This window comes from Bufo gargarizans, chromosome 1 (assembly GCF_014858855.1).
Source record: "Bufo gargarizans isolate SCDJY-AF-19 chromosome 1, ASM1485885v1, whole genome shotgun sequence".
In the NCBI taxonomy this organism is placed as follows: Eukaryota; Metazoa; Chordata; class Amphibia; order Anura; family Bufonidae; genus Bufo; species Bufo gargarizans.
Window position 1 is genome coordinate 616,241,280 of NC_058080.1, and position 15,551 is coordinate 616,256,830.

The 15,551-nt window shown below is 46.1% G+C and overlaps 1 protein-coding gene across 1 annotated transcript in view; it reads left to right on the forward strand.

The window, feature by feature from the left end:
* CCDC112 (coiled-coil domain containing 112) overlaps positions 1-13,029 on the forward strand; it is a 38,063-nt gene extending 25,034 nt beyond the window's left edge. The window contains exons 6-10 of the mRNA XM_044275917.1: positions 6,926-7,310; positions 7,884-8,300; positions 10,478-10,573; positions 12,039-12,157; positions 12,891-13,029. Coding sequence (XP_044131852.1) covers positions 6,926-7,310; positions 7,884-8,300; positions 10,478-10,573; positions 12,039-12,157; positions 12,891-12,921 — 1,048 coding nt within the window. The 3' untranslated portion in view covers positions 12,922-13,029. The remainder of the gene's footprint in view (positions 1-6,925; positions 7,311-7,883; positions 8,301-10,477; positions 10,574-12,038; positions 12,158-12,890) is intronic.
* Positions 13,030-15,551: the final 2,522 nt, after the last annotated feature.

The following is a 15,551-nucleotide window of genomic DNA, read 5'->3' on the forward strand; positions in this document are numbered from 1 at the left end:
TAACCCCTTCCCTCCCCTCAATTGCTTCATGTCCCCTGCAGCCCTACTGACCACCTCTTTTGGGGGGACAAGCTGCTGCAGCGCCTCTTTGGGGGAACAGGGCGTCCGGGTCAGGATAGACAGCCTCTGCTGGCTGCTTTTTGAGCATCTCCTCTCCCAGCCTCTCCTCGGTCGCCACGTGTTTTCACGTGCGTCCGCTGTCTGCACCTCTCTGGGTCTAACAATGGCTGCCGTGCGGTCAGCCTGTCCCTGCTGGGTGCAGTACCTCTTCCCAGATCCTTTCCCCGAACAATCCCTTTGTGTCGGTCCCCCATGAATGGGCTCCCTCCGTGTCAATGCCATGGGAACCTTGACCGCCTCTCCCTGGCGGTGTCGCTGGCCGCTACCAATCCAAATTGCGGCCACCTCTGCCCTCCCAGGGTCCTCCCTGCAGATGGGGCACGCTCAGTTAGGGGTACCTGCACCCGGGTTCGGCTAGGGGTAGCTCACGGTACTCCCTCGGGTGGTCTCAACGGGGTACCACCCCTCCTCGGCATCCTCGGATCCCCCCCAGGACAGGCCTGAGGCTGGTGACGAATCCTTCCTGTCACCCCATCCGTTGCCTCTGGGGACACCTCTGCGCCGATTCCCTCGGAACAGAGCATCAGGCGGTCTTCCTCCATACAGAAGCCCTCTGGGAGGTCAAGACGAATGTGGACGGAGGAACCTTTCCTACCCAGGGTTGGTATCCCCTCTAGTGGATTTTCGGATGGTGCTCCCCTGACCGCACAGGTATTCAACCGCACAGGTAAGGCAGCCGTCCCCGTGTTTAGCATACTGAGTCACCTACGCGGTGTCTCTGATACGTACGCCTTCTCCTTAACAGGGGGATTCCTGCACCACTGCCATAGGCTGTCCCTGACAAGCCTTCCTGGTTCCCCTATACCAGGGGCTATCCTCTACACATTTGAGAGTGTTTCCACAGGGTCCCCATCCTGGTGGTGGTGTTCGCCACTCTACCTCATTACAGGGGGTTCCTGTTCTGGGCAAGCGGTTAGCTCGGCTATCGCCTCCTGTAGGTTGGGGAGTTAAGAGCAATTGTACAGCTGCCTTGCCCCTTTTCATAGGTAGTGTACCTACACCTACTCCAGATGCTGAAGCCATTACTCCTGGCTGGCTCTGGGGTGTTCCATACAGCACTATTTCTCCCTTCCGGGCGAGATGTACAGGCCACTTCGATTGCCGTTGCAATTGCACCTGTCTGTTCCCAGCCACTTTGCTCCCGTCATAGGTAGAGTATCTACGCCATCTCCTGATGCTGTAGCCAATTCCCCTGGCTGGCGCTATGGTGTTCCGTGCGGCACTATTTCTCCCTTTCTGGCGAGATTTACAGGCCGCCTTTAATTGCCGTTGAAATTGCACCTGTCTATTCCCAGCCATTTTGCTCCCTTCATAGGTAGAGTACCTACGCCATCTCCGGTGCTGTGGTCGATACCCCTGGCGGGCTCTATTGTCTTCCAGGCGGCAACATTTCTCCCTACGGGCGAGATATAGAGGCCACTTTCTATTGCTATAGAGTTGCCCCTGTCCGGTTCAGTTACACCTGTCTGTTCCCTGCCACCTTGATCCCTTAACAGGTAGAGTACCTGCACCATCTCCGGATGTGGTAGCCGTTCCTCCTGTCCGGCTTTATGGTGTACCATGTGGCATTTTCTCTCCCTTACAGGACGAGATTTTGAGGCCTCCTCCAGTTGCCGTGGCCATTGCACCTACCTCATCATAGTGTGCACCAAACAGCCATCTTACTTCCTTCATAGGTAGAGTTCCTGAACCGTCTTTGATGCTGCAGCCGTTACACCTGTCTGGCTTCTATGGTGTACTATGCGGCCCTGTTTCTGTTGCCATTGCACCTACCTGATTGTAGTGTGCACCTGTCTTGTTCTTTGTGGTACCGTGCGGCCCTATGGGTTCCATTGTTAACGCAGTTGCTGTTGCACCTCTCTGGGTCTGGGGTGCACCATGCGGCCACATTGCTTCGATCTTAAATGAAGTTCCTCTTCACAGCCATATTTCTACTTTACAGGTTGTGTACCTGTACCCTCCGAATGCTGTCGCATCCCCAGATGCTGTGGCTATGTTTCCACTCTCCTTGGTCGGCAACATGCAGCCACTTTACCTTTATTTTAGGCGTGTGTTTGTAGTACCCCAAGTGCTGGGCCCTATGGTGCGATCTGTGGCCCAGACAGTTTCTTTCTTACTAGGTGTTTTCTGCCCACGGGTTCTAATCTGTGCTGCAGATGTTGGTTCCATCCGTTTGGTTCTTCCATACGTCTGCCACTCCGTTACTGTCGTCCTCATTGGTCTCCTTGTGCCGCTCAAGGCACTGTCAGCACCAGGTCACCCTTGTTCAGCATGTGCATGGTTACCATATCTGGCAGGGGTGGGTCAGCCCATCCCCCACCTTATCGGTCTATTGCTGCTTCTGGTAGCTCCAGTATATGACTGATCTGTCTGGTCCGGCGGGTGGTCCTCATTCAACCTCCTACTCCATGGCCAGGTGGTTGTTGGCCTTTGTGCTAGAGTTGCTCTTGCTTTCTCTTTAAGGTCCTACGGTATGCTGTGCTCCGCGTTACCCCATGTTATAGGGGAGTACTCACATTGTTTCCTATTGCTGAGCGGGCCATTCCTGGTGTAGTACAAGGATCTCCACTGGATCTTCTACCTTGTTTGGACATGTAGCTGGTGAGCATCGGCCGCGGCAGTGGTTTTCGGTCATCGCTGGATGTCCGCCTCACGGTATCCTTCTGGGTCCACGGCTTTTTTTTTTTTTTTTTTTTTTTTTTTTTTTCGTCGCTGGACGTCCTCCCTGACGGGTCAAGGACAGGACCACTGAGCGCCACACATCTGTCTGAATTTTCAGCTGATTGCTCTGGTATCGGTCAGGGCCCCGTAGTTCCTTCTGGGTCCAGGTGTTTTCGGTTTTCCCTTGTATTTTATGCTTGGTTGCACTACATGGCGGAGGGACGTTCCCCTTGGACCTTGCCGTCGTCTGTACCTATCAGGTACTTTCTCCCCCCTGCGAGTTTTCTGTATGCCGGTCGCAGCTGGTTTCTACATTTCTATGTAGGCTACCCCGGTTTTTTCATGGCGACTTCTGCATTCCTTATGCATATCGATGTCTGTCGTTTTGTGGTACCTCCGAGCTGCTGTACTTGCCCTCTCTGGGACAATGTTTACGGTGTGCTGGTCAATGTTTTTGGTGCGGCTAGTTGTCCATGGCCAATGTCCCTTCCCCTATGGCGGTTTCTTTTCACCTTTCCTGGATATGCTGGCTTGCGTTGTCTTCCGGTGGTTCAGCTCCTGGTTCCTTGTGACCCCATCTGGGTACTCCTTTCTGGAGTCCCTGTCCCTGTTCATTTGAGGTCCTCTTGGGATTTGTCTTTTTTTCCATCCTCCCACGTAAAGTACCTGGTATTGAGTGGTTTGGTGCTACGGTTTGCAATTCCACCGTATGGTCTCCTTCGGGAGGGACCTCCTCCTGTTGTAGACCCCTTCCTCCTTAGGCTGTTTGGAGTGCTCTTCTTCTACTCCCATGTCTGTCAGTCCAGTGTGTTCCTGCCAAGGTTGCCTGGGCCTGTCTCTGGTTCCTTTTTTCCATGATACTTCACATGCCCAGAGTTTCCTCTGGTCTTGCGCTTTACAGTGCTATCTTGTTTTCGGAGGCTTGTGCCTCGTTTCCTGTTTTTGGGGACGCAGGAGCGATCGTTCTTTGTTCCTGGCTTTTACCTACAACCCCCTCCTTCTCCAAGGGTTGGCAGTTTCCTCTAGCAGCCTTGGGTTTTCGCCTTTACATGGGGCGCTTGGCTTCTTCACCTGGCCTTGCGGTGAGGGGAGTCCCTCTCCCTTCACATGTGAGCCTTGCTATGGCTTCCCTCACTCGTTTGGTTTCCAGTGCTTCCCTGTTTCTTTTCTCCCCTGGCCTTTCAGGGGATGGCCACAGGTTTATGGGTCTGAGACAATGTAGGGCGTTGGGTCGATCCAACACGCAGTGCTGTCCTAATTTTTTTTTTCTCCAGCCCTTGGCTGCGCTTGGTGTTCCCTTTTGCCACCTTCTTGCATTTGGGATTTTCTTCCAGACATTTGTCCTGGGGTGCTGGCAGTCTTCCCTGCTTCTTCTGAGGTTTCTTCCTTGTTATGAGACCTCTTGCCCATTCCGTGTTTTTTCCTGTTGGGTCACATGGTCACATTCTCCTGCACCTGTATGCCCAGCCGGTGGCACGTCTCTTCTTTTCCCACCCTCAGGGACTGCTTTGGGACGTCCCATGGTGCTGTGTCCCCCAATGCCATGCACGAGAAAATTGGATTTTTTGTACTCACCGTAAAATCCTTTTCTCGTAGTAGGCATTGGGGGACACAGATCCCACCCTATGTTTTTACTTCCGCTTCTCCGGGCTGGTCTCTTGATCTTTCCCGGTACGGGAGTTGTTGGTTCCTTGCTTTTCTTCTCTCTCCTACTGCTTTTGGTACAAACTGAATAGCCTCGTGCCTGTGGAGAGGGTATAGCCCACCTGGGAGGAGCCAACACTTTTTGTGTCTAGTGCCTCCTAGTGGTAGTTGGACATATACCCATGGTGCTGTGTCCCCCAATGCCTACTACGAGAAAAGGATTTTACGGTGAGTACAAAAAATCCAATTTTTCCACTAAAAAGGGGTTATCCAGATTTTTTAAATTGATAACCCATCGAGATTAACGAATCAATTTGTACGAATAGATTTGTTCATCAGAAAGAGTTCTTGACCAGAAAGGGAATGCTACTGAAGATGAAACGCTTGACTGACAGGGATGGACATCTCACCTGGCAATCAAGCGGCAAGGAATTGCATCTTGAGTGGCAGGGACAGTCCATCACTGCTCAAGAACTATTTACTGGACTGTTTGGGTACAGGGCTCATTCACACACAGGTCTTTTGATTCTGTCAAAATCCACCACATATACCCCAGGAGAAACCAGGTGCTTCAAGCGGTGGCTGTCCACAACATGTCCCTCATTGGCCCAGTCCCAGCTTTTATCTGCCAGGCCGCGAACTGCAGCGCTGCCTCCCATTGAAAAAAATCAAAGTTAAACTCCATACAGCCGATGACGGAATTTTGGCGCAGTGTCCGCACCAAATTTTGAGGGGCAAAATAAGCTGTGTTAACGGCCCCTAAGAAGGACTGTGAATACATAGGGCAAAAGACCACACAACCTGGTTGAGGGTCAAGAAGCCTGTTCAAAAGCCCTTTGAGACACTGCGATAAACTGCATCTGTACTCTGATGAGATTTCTGCTACAGGGATCTGTAGGTGTCTGTTCTAGTAGTAGATGCTTTAATGGGATATCCGGGTGCTTTATATTGACGACCTATCCTTAGGATAGGTCATCAATATCAGATCGTCCGAGGTCTGACTCCCAGCCTCCTCACAGCTTATCAAGCACAGTGCTGTCCAGGGTTAGAGGATGTGCTTTGTATTGCAGTTTGACCCATTCATTTGAATGGGACTGAGCTTTCGCCTAGGCCATGTGACCGATGACCGTGACATTACAGGCCTTGGAATAGACCGTAGTGCTAACTGGAGCGCCCCAGTGCTGATCGGCAGGGCTGCTGGGAATCGGACCCCTACTGATCAGATATTGATGGCTTATCCTGAGGGTAGGCCATCAAGATGAAATTTCAGACAACCCCTTTAAAAGCTATGGACACCATATGGGGTACTTTTTTTTATTATTATTTACTGCATTGTACTCAATTTTTGGCTAATCATTTTTTTAGTTATTAAAATTTTTTAACAGTTCTGCTCTACAGCATCCACTTATGCTGTGCCCTTATCAGTGCTCAGAAAATACTCATTATGGCAAATTTTTTATTAGTTTGATAACATTTTAGCTTAAGGCCTCTTGCCCGCGAACGTAAGGGCTCCGTGCCTGTGCTGCGGACCGCAAATTGCAGTCCGCAATGCACGGGTACTGACCGCGGGGCAGCCGCATGCAGATCACGGACTTATTCACTTGAATGGGGTCCGCGATCCATCCGTTCTGCAAAAAGATAGAACAAGTTCTATGTTTTTGCTCAACGGAAACACGGAACGAAGTGCTTCCGTGGGGTTCCGTCCCGTGCTTCCATTCCGCACTGCATCTCCGGATTTGCAGACCCATTCAAGTGAATGGGTCCGCATCCCTGATGCGGAATGCACATGGCTGGTGCCCCGTGTATTGCGGAACCGCCGTACGCAGCCCGCAATACGGCTACGGGAGCACTACGGCCGTGTGCAAGAAGCCGAAGTGAGTGTTTATGAGCTGTCAGGAGTTCAGAGTTAAGGGCTGCGGATTGAGCTGTTAGAGCATCTCTGACTGATTTTGTGTGAAGCAGAAAGCAAGATTCTGCAGATACACTGAAAGCTGTAGACGAAAAACTGTTGAAAAATCTAATAAAGACCAACAAAAAAATGATTTTTAGCCTAAAATGAGTAGAGTGCAATAATAAAAAATAAAGAAAAACCCAAGGTAGCCTTTAAATGGAATGACCAGTTTATACTGCCCTCAGATACTTGTTCCGATTAAGTCATTTAAAATCTGTATTAAGCAGCTCTAGAATGAACCAAGTGCTGGAGTCCACGCAATACAATGCATAAGTTCGGGGGTCCTTGTACGCATGGCATATGGCAGGAGCAACTGCAGTTCAGTATCGGGACTGCAGTGCTTGGCTCGTGCTGGGGCTTCCCACCAAAGATTTTAAGAGGATGAATAAAATGGAAGTGACCCAAGTTTATGCTGCCCTCAGATATGGCACCAGACAGATTTCTTTTATTTTAAAAGGGAATTGCTTATAATTGCTCTGAGGTGGAGCTCCACTGTAAACCTATTACCGTACTTCATTTGACTTATTCTGCATTTATGGTATGTTTTAGTTATGAAGAGCTTATGAAAGAAGAAAAGACAACTGTTATTGAGCTGAATGCTCTGGAGAAAAAAATCGAGGCATCGTTCAGCACTGTTCAGGAAAAGTCCTTCCAGGTTCCCTCTGGTAAAACACAGTTGGATGCTATGGACAACAGTCAGCTTCCAGAAGAAGTTGTGGCATTTGAGAGGTTTCTCCAACAGACAGGTGGTCGCTTAGGAGGATGGGATGACTTTGACCACCAAAGCTTTCTAAAAGTTTGGACAAAGCACAAAGGCAAGCCCTCCTATTTGGAAGAGGCCCTGGCATACCTTCCAAGTAGGACAAGAGAGGATGTTGAAAAACATGAAACTTGGTATAAGGAGTTTCTCTTCTTAGAAGAGAAAAAGAAAGAGGTAAGAACAATTAATATTATGTTTTTTTTGGTTTTCATAGTGTTGATTCAATAAGTGTACGTTTGGAAATGTAGTGTTTTGCTATTCCACAAGGACCTGAATTGAAACTTCTTCTAGACGAGCTACTTAGGCTTTGTTCAGATGTTGTTCTGCGTCATGGTTTTATTGTATAACTGAAACCACAATGCAGTGCAACATCATTCACACAGCAGTCATGATACGCCTGTGTACATGGGATCTTTATCAGGAAAAATGTTCGATTAGAAACCTACTGAAGTCATGACAGTAAATCTTAAACTGTTCTTCTCCCTCAAGTGAGAAGCAGCAGTTGGGACAAGTTATAAGTCATCAAGTTTTACTATCGCTATAAATATGCATGTTCAGACGATATGACCATGCATTGTGTGGGGAAAATGGCTGCCTGCTCAAGAAACGTTGTTGAATGTGACTGATAGATTTAGTACCAAAAGCATTGTTTATCTCCTTCTGTTACTCTGACAAGATAAGAGTGTACTGTTCAATAAATACATCTTATTCTGGTAATCTACTACCAATTTGACTTTTGTTTCCCAGTCTATTCAGAAGTGGAAAGCTAAGAAACAACAGGAAAAAATGGAAATGTCAAAAATGCAAGAGAAGACAAAAGACGTTTCAGAGTTTGATCATCTACAGCAGGAAGAGGCCCAGAGGCAAAAGCTGGAGGAGGAGAAGAGGAAGAGGCAACAAGAACTGGTGGCCTGGAAGAGGCAGAAGGAAATTGAGGCTGCTGCAAAACTGGAGGCAAAATTAAAGGAAGAGGAAGAGCGTCAGAGAAAACAGAGGAAGGAACGCCAGCGGCAACTAGAAGTCAAGCTTATAGTTGAGGAAAATGCAAGGATCAGGAAGGAGCAGGAAGAGTTTCTAAGGCTGGAGGAAGAGATGAGGGAGGAAGCAGAGAAAGAAGAGAGGAGAAGAATAGCTGCTTATGAGATTTGTAGGTTTCAAGAAAGGGTGAGTATCAGTGGTGACTTCTTTCTTCTAAAAAGGTGTCACATGACACCCAACAGCTACTTCCGCCCAGATTACAAATTCATAGATCCAACCAGAGCCAGAGGTCGCACAAATTTTTTTCCGAAAGAGTAAAAATACTCCTCTTACTGTTTTTGAGGAGTTGAAGTAATCAATAGATGTAATAATAATAAGGCCTAAATAACGTTAAGAGGCTGCTATTTTGCAGGAAACCGTTACCAGTCTACGCTAGAATTGTCGTCTATACCGTACATAAATAGCAAATTTAGACAATTTTACATTTCTGACTTTTGTGCAATTTAAAATCTCCTGTTTTCTCCATCATGTTTAAAATATAAGGCAGCCAAAATGACAAGTTAGCAGTGCTCTTCATCTCCAGAATTACATTGGCCCATCAGCACTATGATTATGCCCACAATGTTCTGCTGTGTAGATCCAGTGCCCACATATGAGATGACCGAGCGGCACAGAAATGTCTTTGCTGGGATGATGCTGATGAGGCAAAAAAAAATACAGGATACACAGAGCACTGCATAAACATATAGACGGATATGAGGCAAATACACTGACTCACTGCACCAGAAGGCTCTGGCTGCGCAACTGAGCTAGAGCCTATACTAACAGGCCCCTGCACTCAGCCAGAACGTGCTGGTGCAGTGATACGTTAATCCCCAGGCTCTTGCTGAGCACCTGAGCTGGATCCTGCTGGTGCAGTGATCAGTTTAGCCTCTGGACTTTTTGATCACTGCACAGCAGGCTCTGGCTGGGTACCAGCAGGCTCTTGCACTCAGTCAGGGCCTACTGCAGTGATCAGTAAGTCTGCTGGCTCAGGCGCTCAGCCTACTACTCACTGATCACTGCACCAGCAGGTGCTGGCTAAGCACCTAACACAGGAGAGTTTAGTATCGTACTTTACATTCGGGTGTCAAGACTCTGAGAGGTATGATGACCTCTTGTCTGGCAGTCACCTCCTCACCTCTGATTTCGGCAGCTGGCTTAGCAGTCAGAAGAATGCAGGCACGCTGCACTCTAAGTGATAACTGTATAATAGGAGTAGCAGCACATAGGGGTATACTGGCCTTATATGTGGTGGTGCACGCGGTGTTAGACGCCAGTCCGTAGCGTCCCTCCAAGCAGGCATCCATAAATCTCTCGTCTCTTTAAATATCCTTTATTCCATCAAATTCATGTGACGTTTCGACCTGAACGGTCTTTTTCAAGCAACTGACAATAAATCATTGCCAGGCTTAAATACCCTCCTTATAGGAGGAGCTAACACATATGTCATAACAAATCACGGCAATGTAAAAATAGTATAAGGTAAGACAACCTTTCAAATCAGCACTTACTTTGGAACACCCGGTAGAGTGCTGGTGGGATACTGAGCCATCAAATCCCAAGGTGTCACGCCGATAAGTCAGTGTCCCCTTTAGCTTCTGTGAGCTTGCGCAGGCGTGCCGGTACTGGATATGCGCCAAAAAACTTTAGTATAAAGGCGTCCCTTAGTTCACAGAGCGGAACATGCGCATATACGCGTTCAATGTGCGCAGACGCACCAGGTCAGGGCTCACGCAGGCGCACCTGCTTACTGCTAATCCATGGTCATATTGCACAAGCGCTTACTCTAAGTGATCCCATTACCCCGATGCAGAGCAAAGATCAGTGCTCTGCTGTCCGTCCACCGCTCCTTATCAGCTTGTCCCCAGACATCAGTTGGCCTCCTCAGGGGCTGCTCTCCAGTCTACATGGATCTTTCCTCTGCCAGCCACTAGTTAGCCTACACAGTCAGGGACTCAGGAGCAGCATGGAGAAGCAGTGTGCCAAAATTGGCCAATGAGCAGCCTCCCTCCGTAATAACAAGTTCCTTACTTGCTGCCAACCCTACACATGTGAGTAAGGAGCTTTGCTATTGGATGTTTTGGGCTACAGCAGTATTGCTGTGTTGCCCATGAGATTCACAGCGTGCAGTGCGCCGGTTTACTGCATGAAAAGCCTTAATGCGTATTTATACGCATTACCCTTTTTTCAAAGCGTCTATGACGCTTGTACAGGCCTTATTGCGACCTCTGGATCCAATGTGTGTTTTCTTTTAGTTGTCACAAGCCCCTTTGTAATGTAGGTGTCATAGAGGTTTCCTAACATTTCCTCTTTGATTATAGGATCAACATAAAATTGAGGAAAAGACATTTGAAAAAAGAGCCAAAGAAGAAGCTGAAAAAGAGAAAGAGAGAAGACTGGCAAAACTAAAAGAAAAGGTGATACATTCTCTCTGATTTGCAAGGACCTGAATTTAAAAAGTAACATCATACTGGACTCTGCACTGAACACTTCCCAGTCCCTCCCCTCTGCGTGACGGCTCTGGCGGTCTCCGGATTTGATGCTGGAGCTGTTGGGAAAAGTTCACTGCAGAGAGCCCAGGGATCGCGGTTGTGGTTTCAGGATGGCATGCACCCTGCTCTCTAGGTATGTCTACTCAACTATATACTGCTCACAGCTGTTTAAAGGGCTCAAAACCTTGGCCTTGCATATGGTCCTCTTGATATGAATTTTAGGAAATCTACCGTAATTAGTATTATAGTTAGAGCCTTAGTGGAGGTGCTCCAGCCTATACAATATATTGCTTTCTCTTGTAGGAAAGGAGACCACAATCTGCACTTTGTATATTTTTATTACAATGTTTTAACACTTGAATTCAATGTGCATTAAATATATTAGCCTAAGAAAACCTGAAATACATGTTTATAAGCTACGTATGGTGGAGATAACGGTGCATACTGTGCACCTTTATGTATACGTACAGGTGTGTATGCCACTTCATGATACTTGTTAGCTAAGAGGTCGCGGTTATCAGCAGTTATTTAATTAACCAGATTTATGAAATGCTACCTTTTATAGACTTTTAAAATAGGCAAGTCTGCATGCCGTTAGCATCTGGCGTAAAATGTATGGCGCTAAATCTTAACCTTTCAACAAACTTTGCATGGATCAATACTACAGTGTGTGTAGATGAGGAATAACAGTGTTTCTAGCTACTAGACAACTTGTATCTGGCACCTTTAGCAGTTTTCCCCTCTGAAGGTTGTAGCTCCAGTTTGCAGTTTTCCCAGATGTGGTGGGTTGAGACTAGTTAGCTCCCATCCACTGCACACAGAATCTAGAAGAAAATCTGCTCCCTAACTTTCTCTTACTCAGAAGCTGTCCCAAAATCATTGAGGACATAATAGATAAGTACTGACCTGTATATATGTGAATAAAGCACTTGGGCCCAGACAGAAACTTGTTTGTGCAGTCTCTCCGTTTGTCCCTACCTGCCCGCACCTTCCCTCTCCGTAGACTTGTACTGACATTTGTAATCTGGTCCTTTAGTGAGCTGCTGGTCCTGGACTGTTTCACGAGAAATTGCAAAGTGAAAAGCATGAAGCAAAGGGGGGAGGGAGGTAAACAGCTGATAACAGGAAAACTAGACATTTCTCTCTGATAAGATATATTACACAGGTTTTAAAGGTCACTTGTACTATTTATTTAAACAAAGTTGTGTGAAAAGTTTGTGACCATTTAACCAAAAGGCAATGCCTTCTCCAACCTAACACCTCCAATTTAACATGCAAACAAGAATGACACAGAATAAGCCATAATGACCATGGAGATTTTTAAAGTGATCATGCACTGGGGGTAGGTAAATTACATCTAACCAATATGTTGTGATTTTTATTTTTACAGGTGCAAGTTCATGTTGATAGAGATCCTTCCAGACTCTGTAAGCTTACCAAAGGATGGGAAGAGCGCTATAAAAACATAGGCCCCACAGGATCCGCCCCACTAGCACATATTCCACACCGGTAATGCAGCTTTATATGTGTGCACATCTAGCTCTGCTCATGTGTTGTGGTTTCTATTCACAGTGGATCTGTCGTACGATGGATACCACCAGCACCCAGGGTCTTACAGTGGATTCCCTTATGTCCATAGTTTTGACTGGAATGTTTCATATGCATGTTTTCACAGGTCTGGTGACTACTACTACTAATTCAGGAGCCATTTCTAAATGATGCTTTTACTTTGAAGTTTGACTGGTGACAAACTATGTTTGTGTAGTAGTTCCATTAGAAAGCATCAGTCTAAGGCTACATTCACACAACCGTTGTTTTGGTCTGCATCCGAGCCACATTTTTTGCGGCTCGGATGCGAACCAATTCACTTCAATGGGGCTACAAAAGATGCGGACAACACTCCGTGTGCTGTCCACATCCGTTGCTCCGTTCCATGGCCCCACAAAAAGAATACAACATGTCTGGGTGGCATCCTTGTTTAGCGGATCCGCAATTTGCAGACCGCAAAACACTGCACGGTCGTGTGAATGTAGCCTTACCTATGTAATTGATTGTGTAAATAAAATTATTGAGAAACTTCATTACAAAACTATATAGAATAGGGCACGCAAATGTCAATCTGTTCAGTTTATATTTTACATAAATGTCTTAAATTATATTTTAATCTTTGTAAAGTTCCGCAGCATATACTGGCAATATATTAGTAAATTAAAATAATATGACTATTATTTTTTATTTTTAGGGCTGTGCCAACATGGAGACAAGGTTTATAAGCTGTTAACAATGTGAGGCTTCTTGAACCACTAACATCCATTAATGGCAGTGAAAGGACATCTCCAACTTTTGCAGTGATTCATTTTCATTAAAGGCTCATTACTGTTCCAAACAAGTTTTTATATTAAACTTATTTTGTTAAAATGATTTGGTGAATTAATTAGTATATCTGGAATACCCCTTTAAGTCATATACTGAATAGCTATTTATTCATGGAAGATGCAAACTGAATAGTTTGCTTCACATTGTTACTTATTCTCAAAAATATGTAAACGGGATGATCAACAACTAGACAACTATTGTACCATATAGCACTGTATTGGAGATTTCCAATGGCGGCAGTAAAGGAATTCAGGGCCATATAGATTCTTTCATGTTGGGAAGTCCTAAGGGTCCCGATTCTCCACCAGTTGAATTACCTGACACATCTGTATGGACCACCTCTCAGTTGTAAATAACATAGACGCTACATACACTCGTGTGTAAATGTAATGATGATATACACTCACCTAAAGAATTATTAGGAACACCTGTTCTATTTCTAATTAATGCGATTATCTAGTCAACCAATCACATGGCAGTTGCTTCAATGCATGTAGGGTTGTGGTCCTGGTCCAGACAATCTCCTGAACTCCAAACTGAATGTCAGAATGGGAAAGAAAGGTGATTTAAGCAATTTTGAACGTTGCATGGTTGTTGGTGCCAGACGGGCTGGTCTGAGTATTTCACAATCTGCTCAGTTACTGGGATTTTCATGCACAACCATTTCTAGGGTTTACAAAAAATGGTGTGAAAAGGGAAAAACATCCAGTATGCGGCAGTCCTGTGGGCGAAAATGCCTTGTTGATGCTAGAGGTCAGAGGAGAATGGGCCGACTGATTCAAGCTGATAGAAGAGCATTGTTGACTGAAATAACCACTCGTTACAACCGAGGTATGCAGCAAAGCATTTGTGAAGCCACTACATGCACAACCTTGAGGCAGATGGGCTACAACAGCAGAAGACCCCACCGGGTACCACTCATCTCCACTACAAAGAGGAAAAAGAGGCTACGATTTGCATGAGCTCTCCAAATTTGGACTGTTGAAGACTGGAAAAATGTTGCCTGGTCTGATGAGTCTCGATTTCTGTTGAGACATTCAAATAGTAGAGTCCGAATTTGGCGTAAACAGAATGAGAACATGTATCCATCATGCCTTGTTACCACTGTGCAGGCTGGTGGTGGTGGTGTAATGGTGTGGGGGATGTTTTCTGGGCACACTTTAGGCCCCTTAGTGCCAATTGGCCATTGTTTAAATGCCACGGGCTACCTGAGCAGTGTTTCTGACCATGTCCATCCCTTCATTACCACCATGTACCCATCCTCTGATGGCTACTTCCAGCAGGATAATGCACCATGTCACAAAGCTCGAATCATTTCAAATTGGTTTCTTGAGCATGACAATGAGTTCATTGTACTAAAATGGCCCCCACAGTCACCAGATCTCAACCCAATAGAGCATCTTTGGGATGTGGTGGAACGGGAGCTTCGTGCCCTGGATGTGCAACCCTCAAATCTCCATCAACTGCAAGATGCTATCCTATCAATATAGGCCAACATTTCTAAAGAATGCTATCAGCACCTTGTTGAATCAATGCCACGTAGAATTGAGGCAGTTCTGAAGGCAAAAGGGGGTCCAACACCGTATTAGTATGGTGTTCCTAATAATTCTTTTGGTGAGTGTATAAGGAAGCGACTACAATATTACAAACCGGATTCCAAAAAAGTTGGGACACTAAACAAATTGTGAATAAAAACTGAATGCAGTGATGTGGAGATGGCAAATGTCAATATTTTATTTGTAATAGAACGTAGATGACAGATCAAACGTTTAATCCGAGTAAATGTATCATTTTAAAGGAAAAATACGTTGATTCAAATTTTCACGGTGTCAACAAATCCCCAAAAAGTTGGGACAAGTAGCAATAAGAGGCTGGAAAAAGTAAATTTGAGCATAACGAAGAGCTGGAAGACCAATTAACACTAATTAGGTCAGTGGCAGTGTCTCTCAGAAGCCAAGATGGGTAGAGGATCAGCAATTCCCACAATGTTGCGCAGAAAGATAGTGGAGCAATATCAGAAAGGTGTTACCCAGCGAAAAATTGCAAAGACTTTGCATCTATCATCATCAACTGTGCATAACATCATCCGAAGATTCAGAGAATCTGGAACAATCTCTGTGCGTAAGGGTCAAGGCCGTAAAACCATACTGGATGCCCGTGATCTCCGGGCCCTTAAACGACACTGCACCACAAACAGGAATGCTACTGTAAAGGAAATCACAGAATGGGCTCAGGAATACTTCCAGAAACCATTGTCAGTGAACACAATCCACCGTGCCATCCGCCGTTGCCAGCTGAAACTCTACAGTGCAAAGAAGAAGCCATTTCTAAGCAAGATCCACAAGCTCAGGCGTTTTCACTGGGCCAGGGATCATTTAAAATGGAGTGTGGCAAAATGGAAGACTGTTCTGTGGTCAGACGAGTCACGATTCGAAGTTCTTTTTGGAAATCTGGGACGCCATGCCATCCGGACCAAAGAGGACAAGGACAACCCAAGTTGTTATCAACGCTCAGTTCAGAAGCCTGC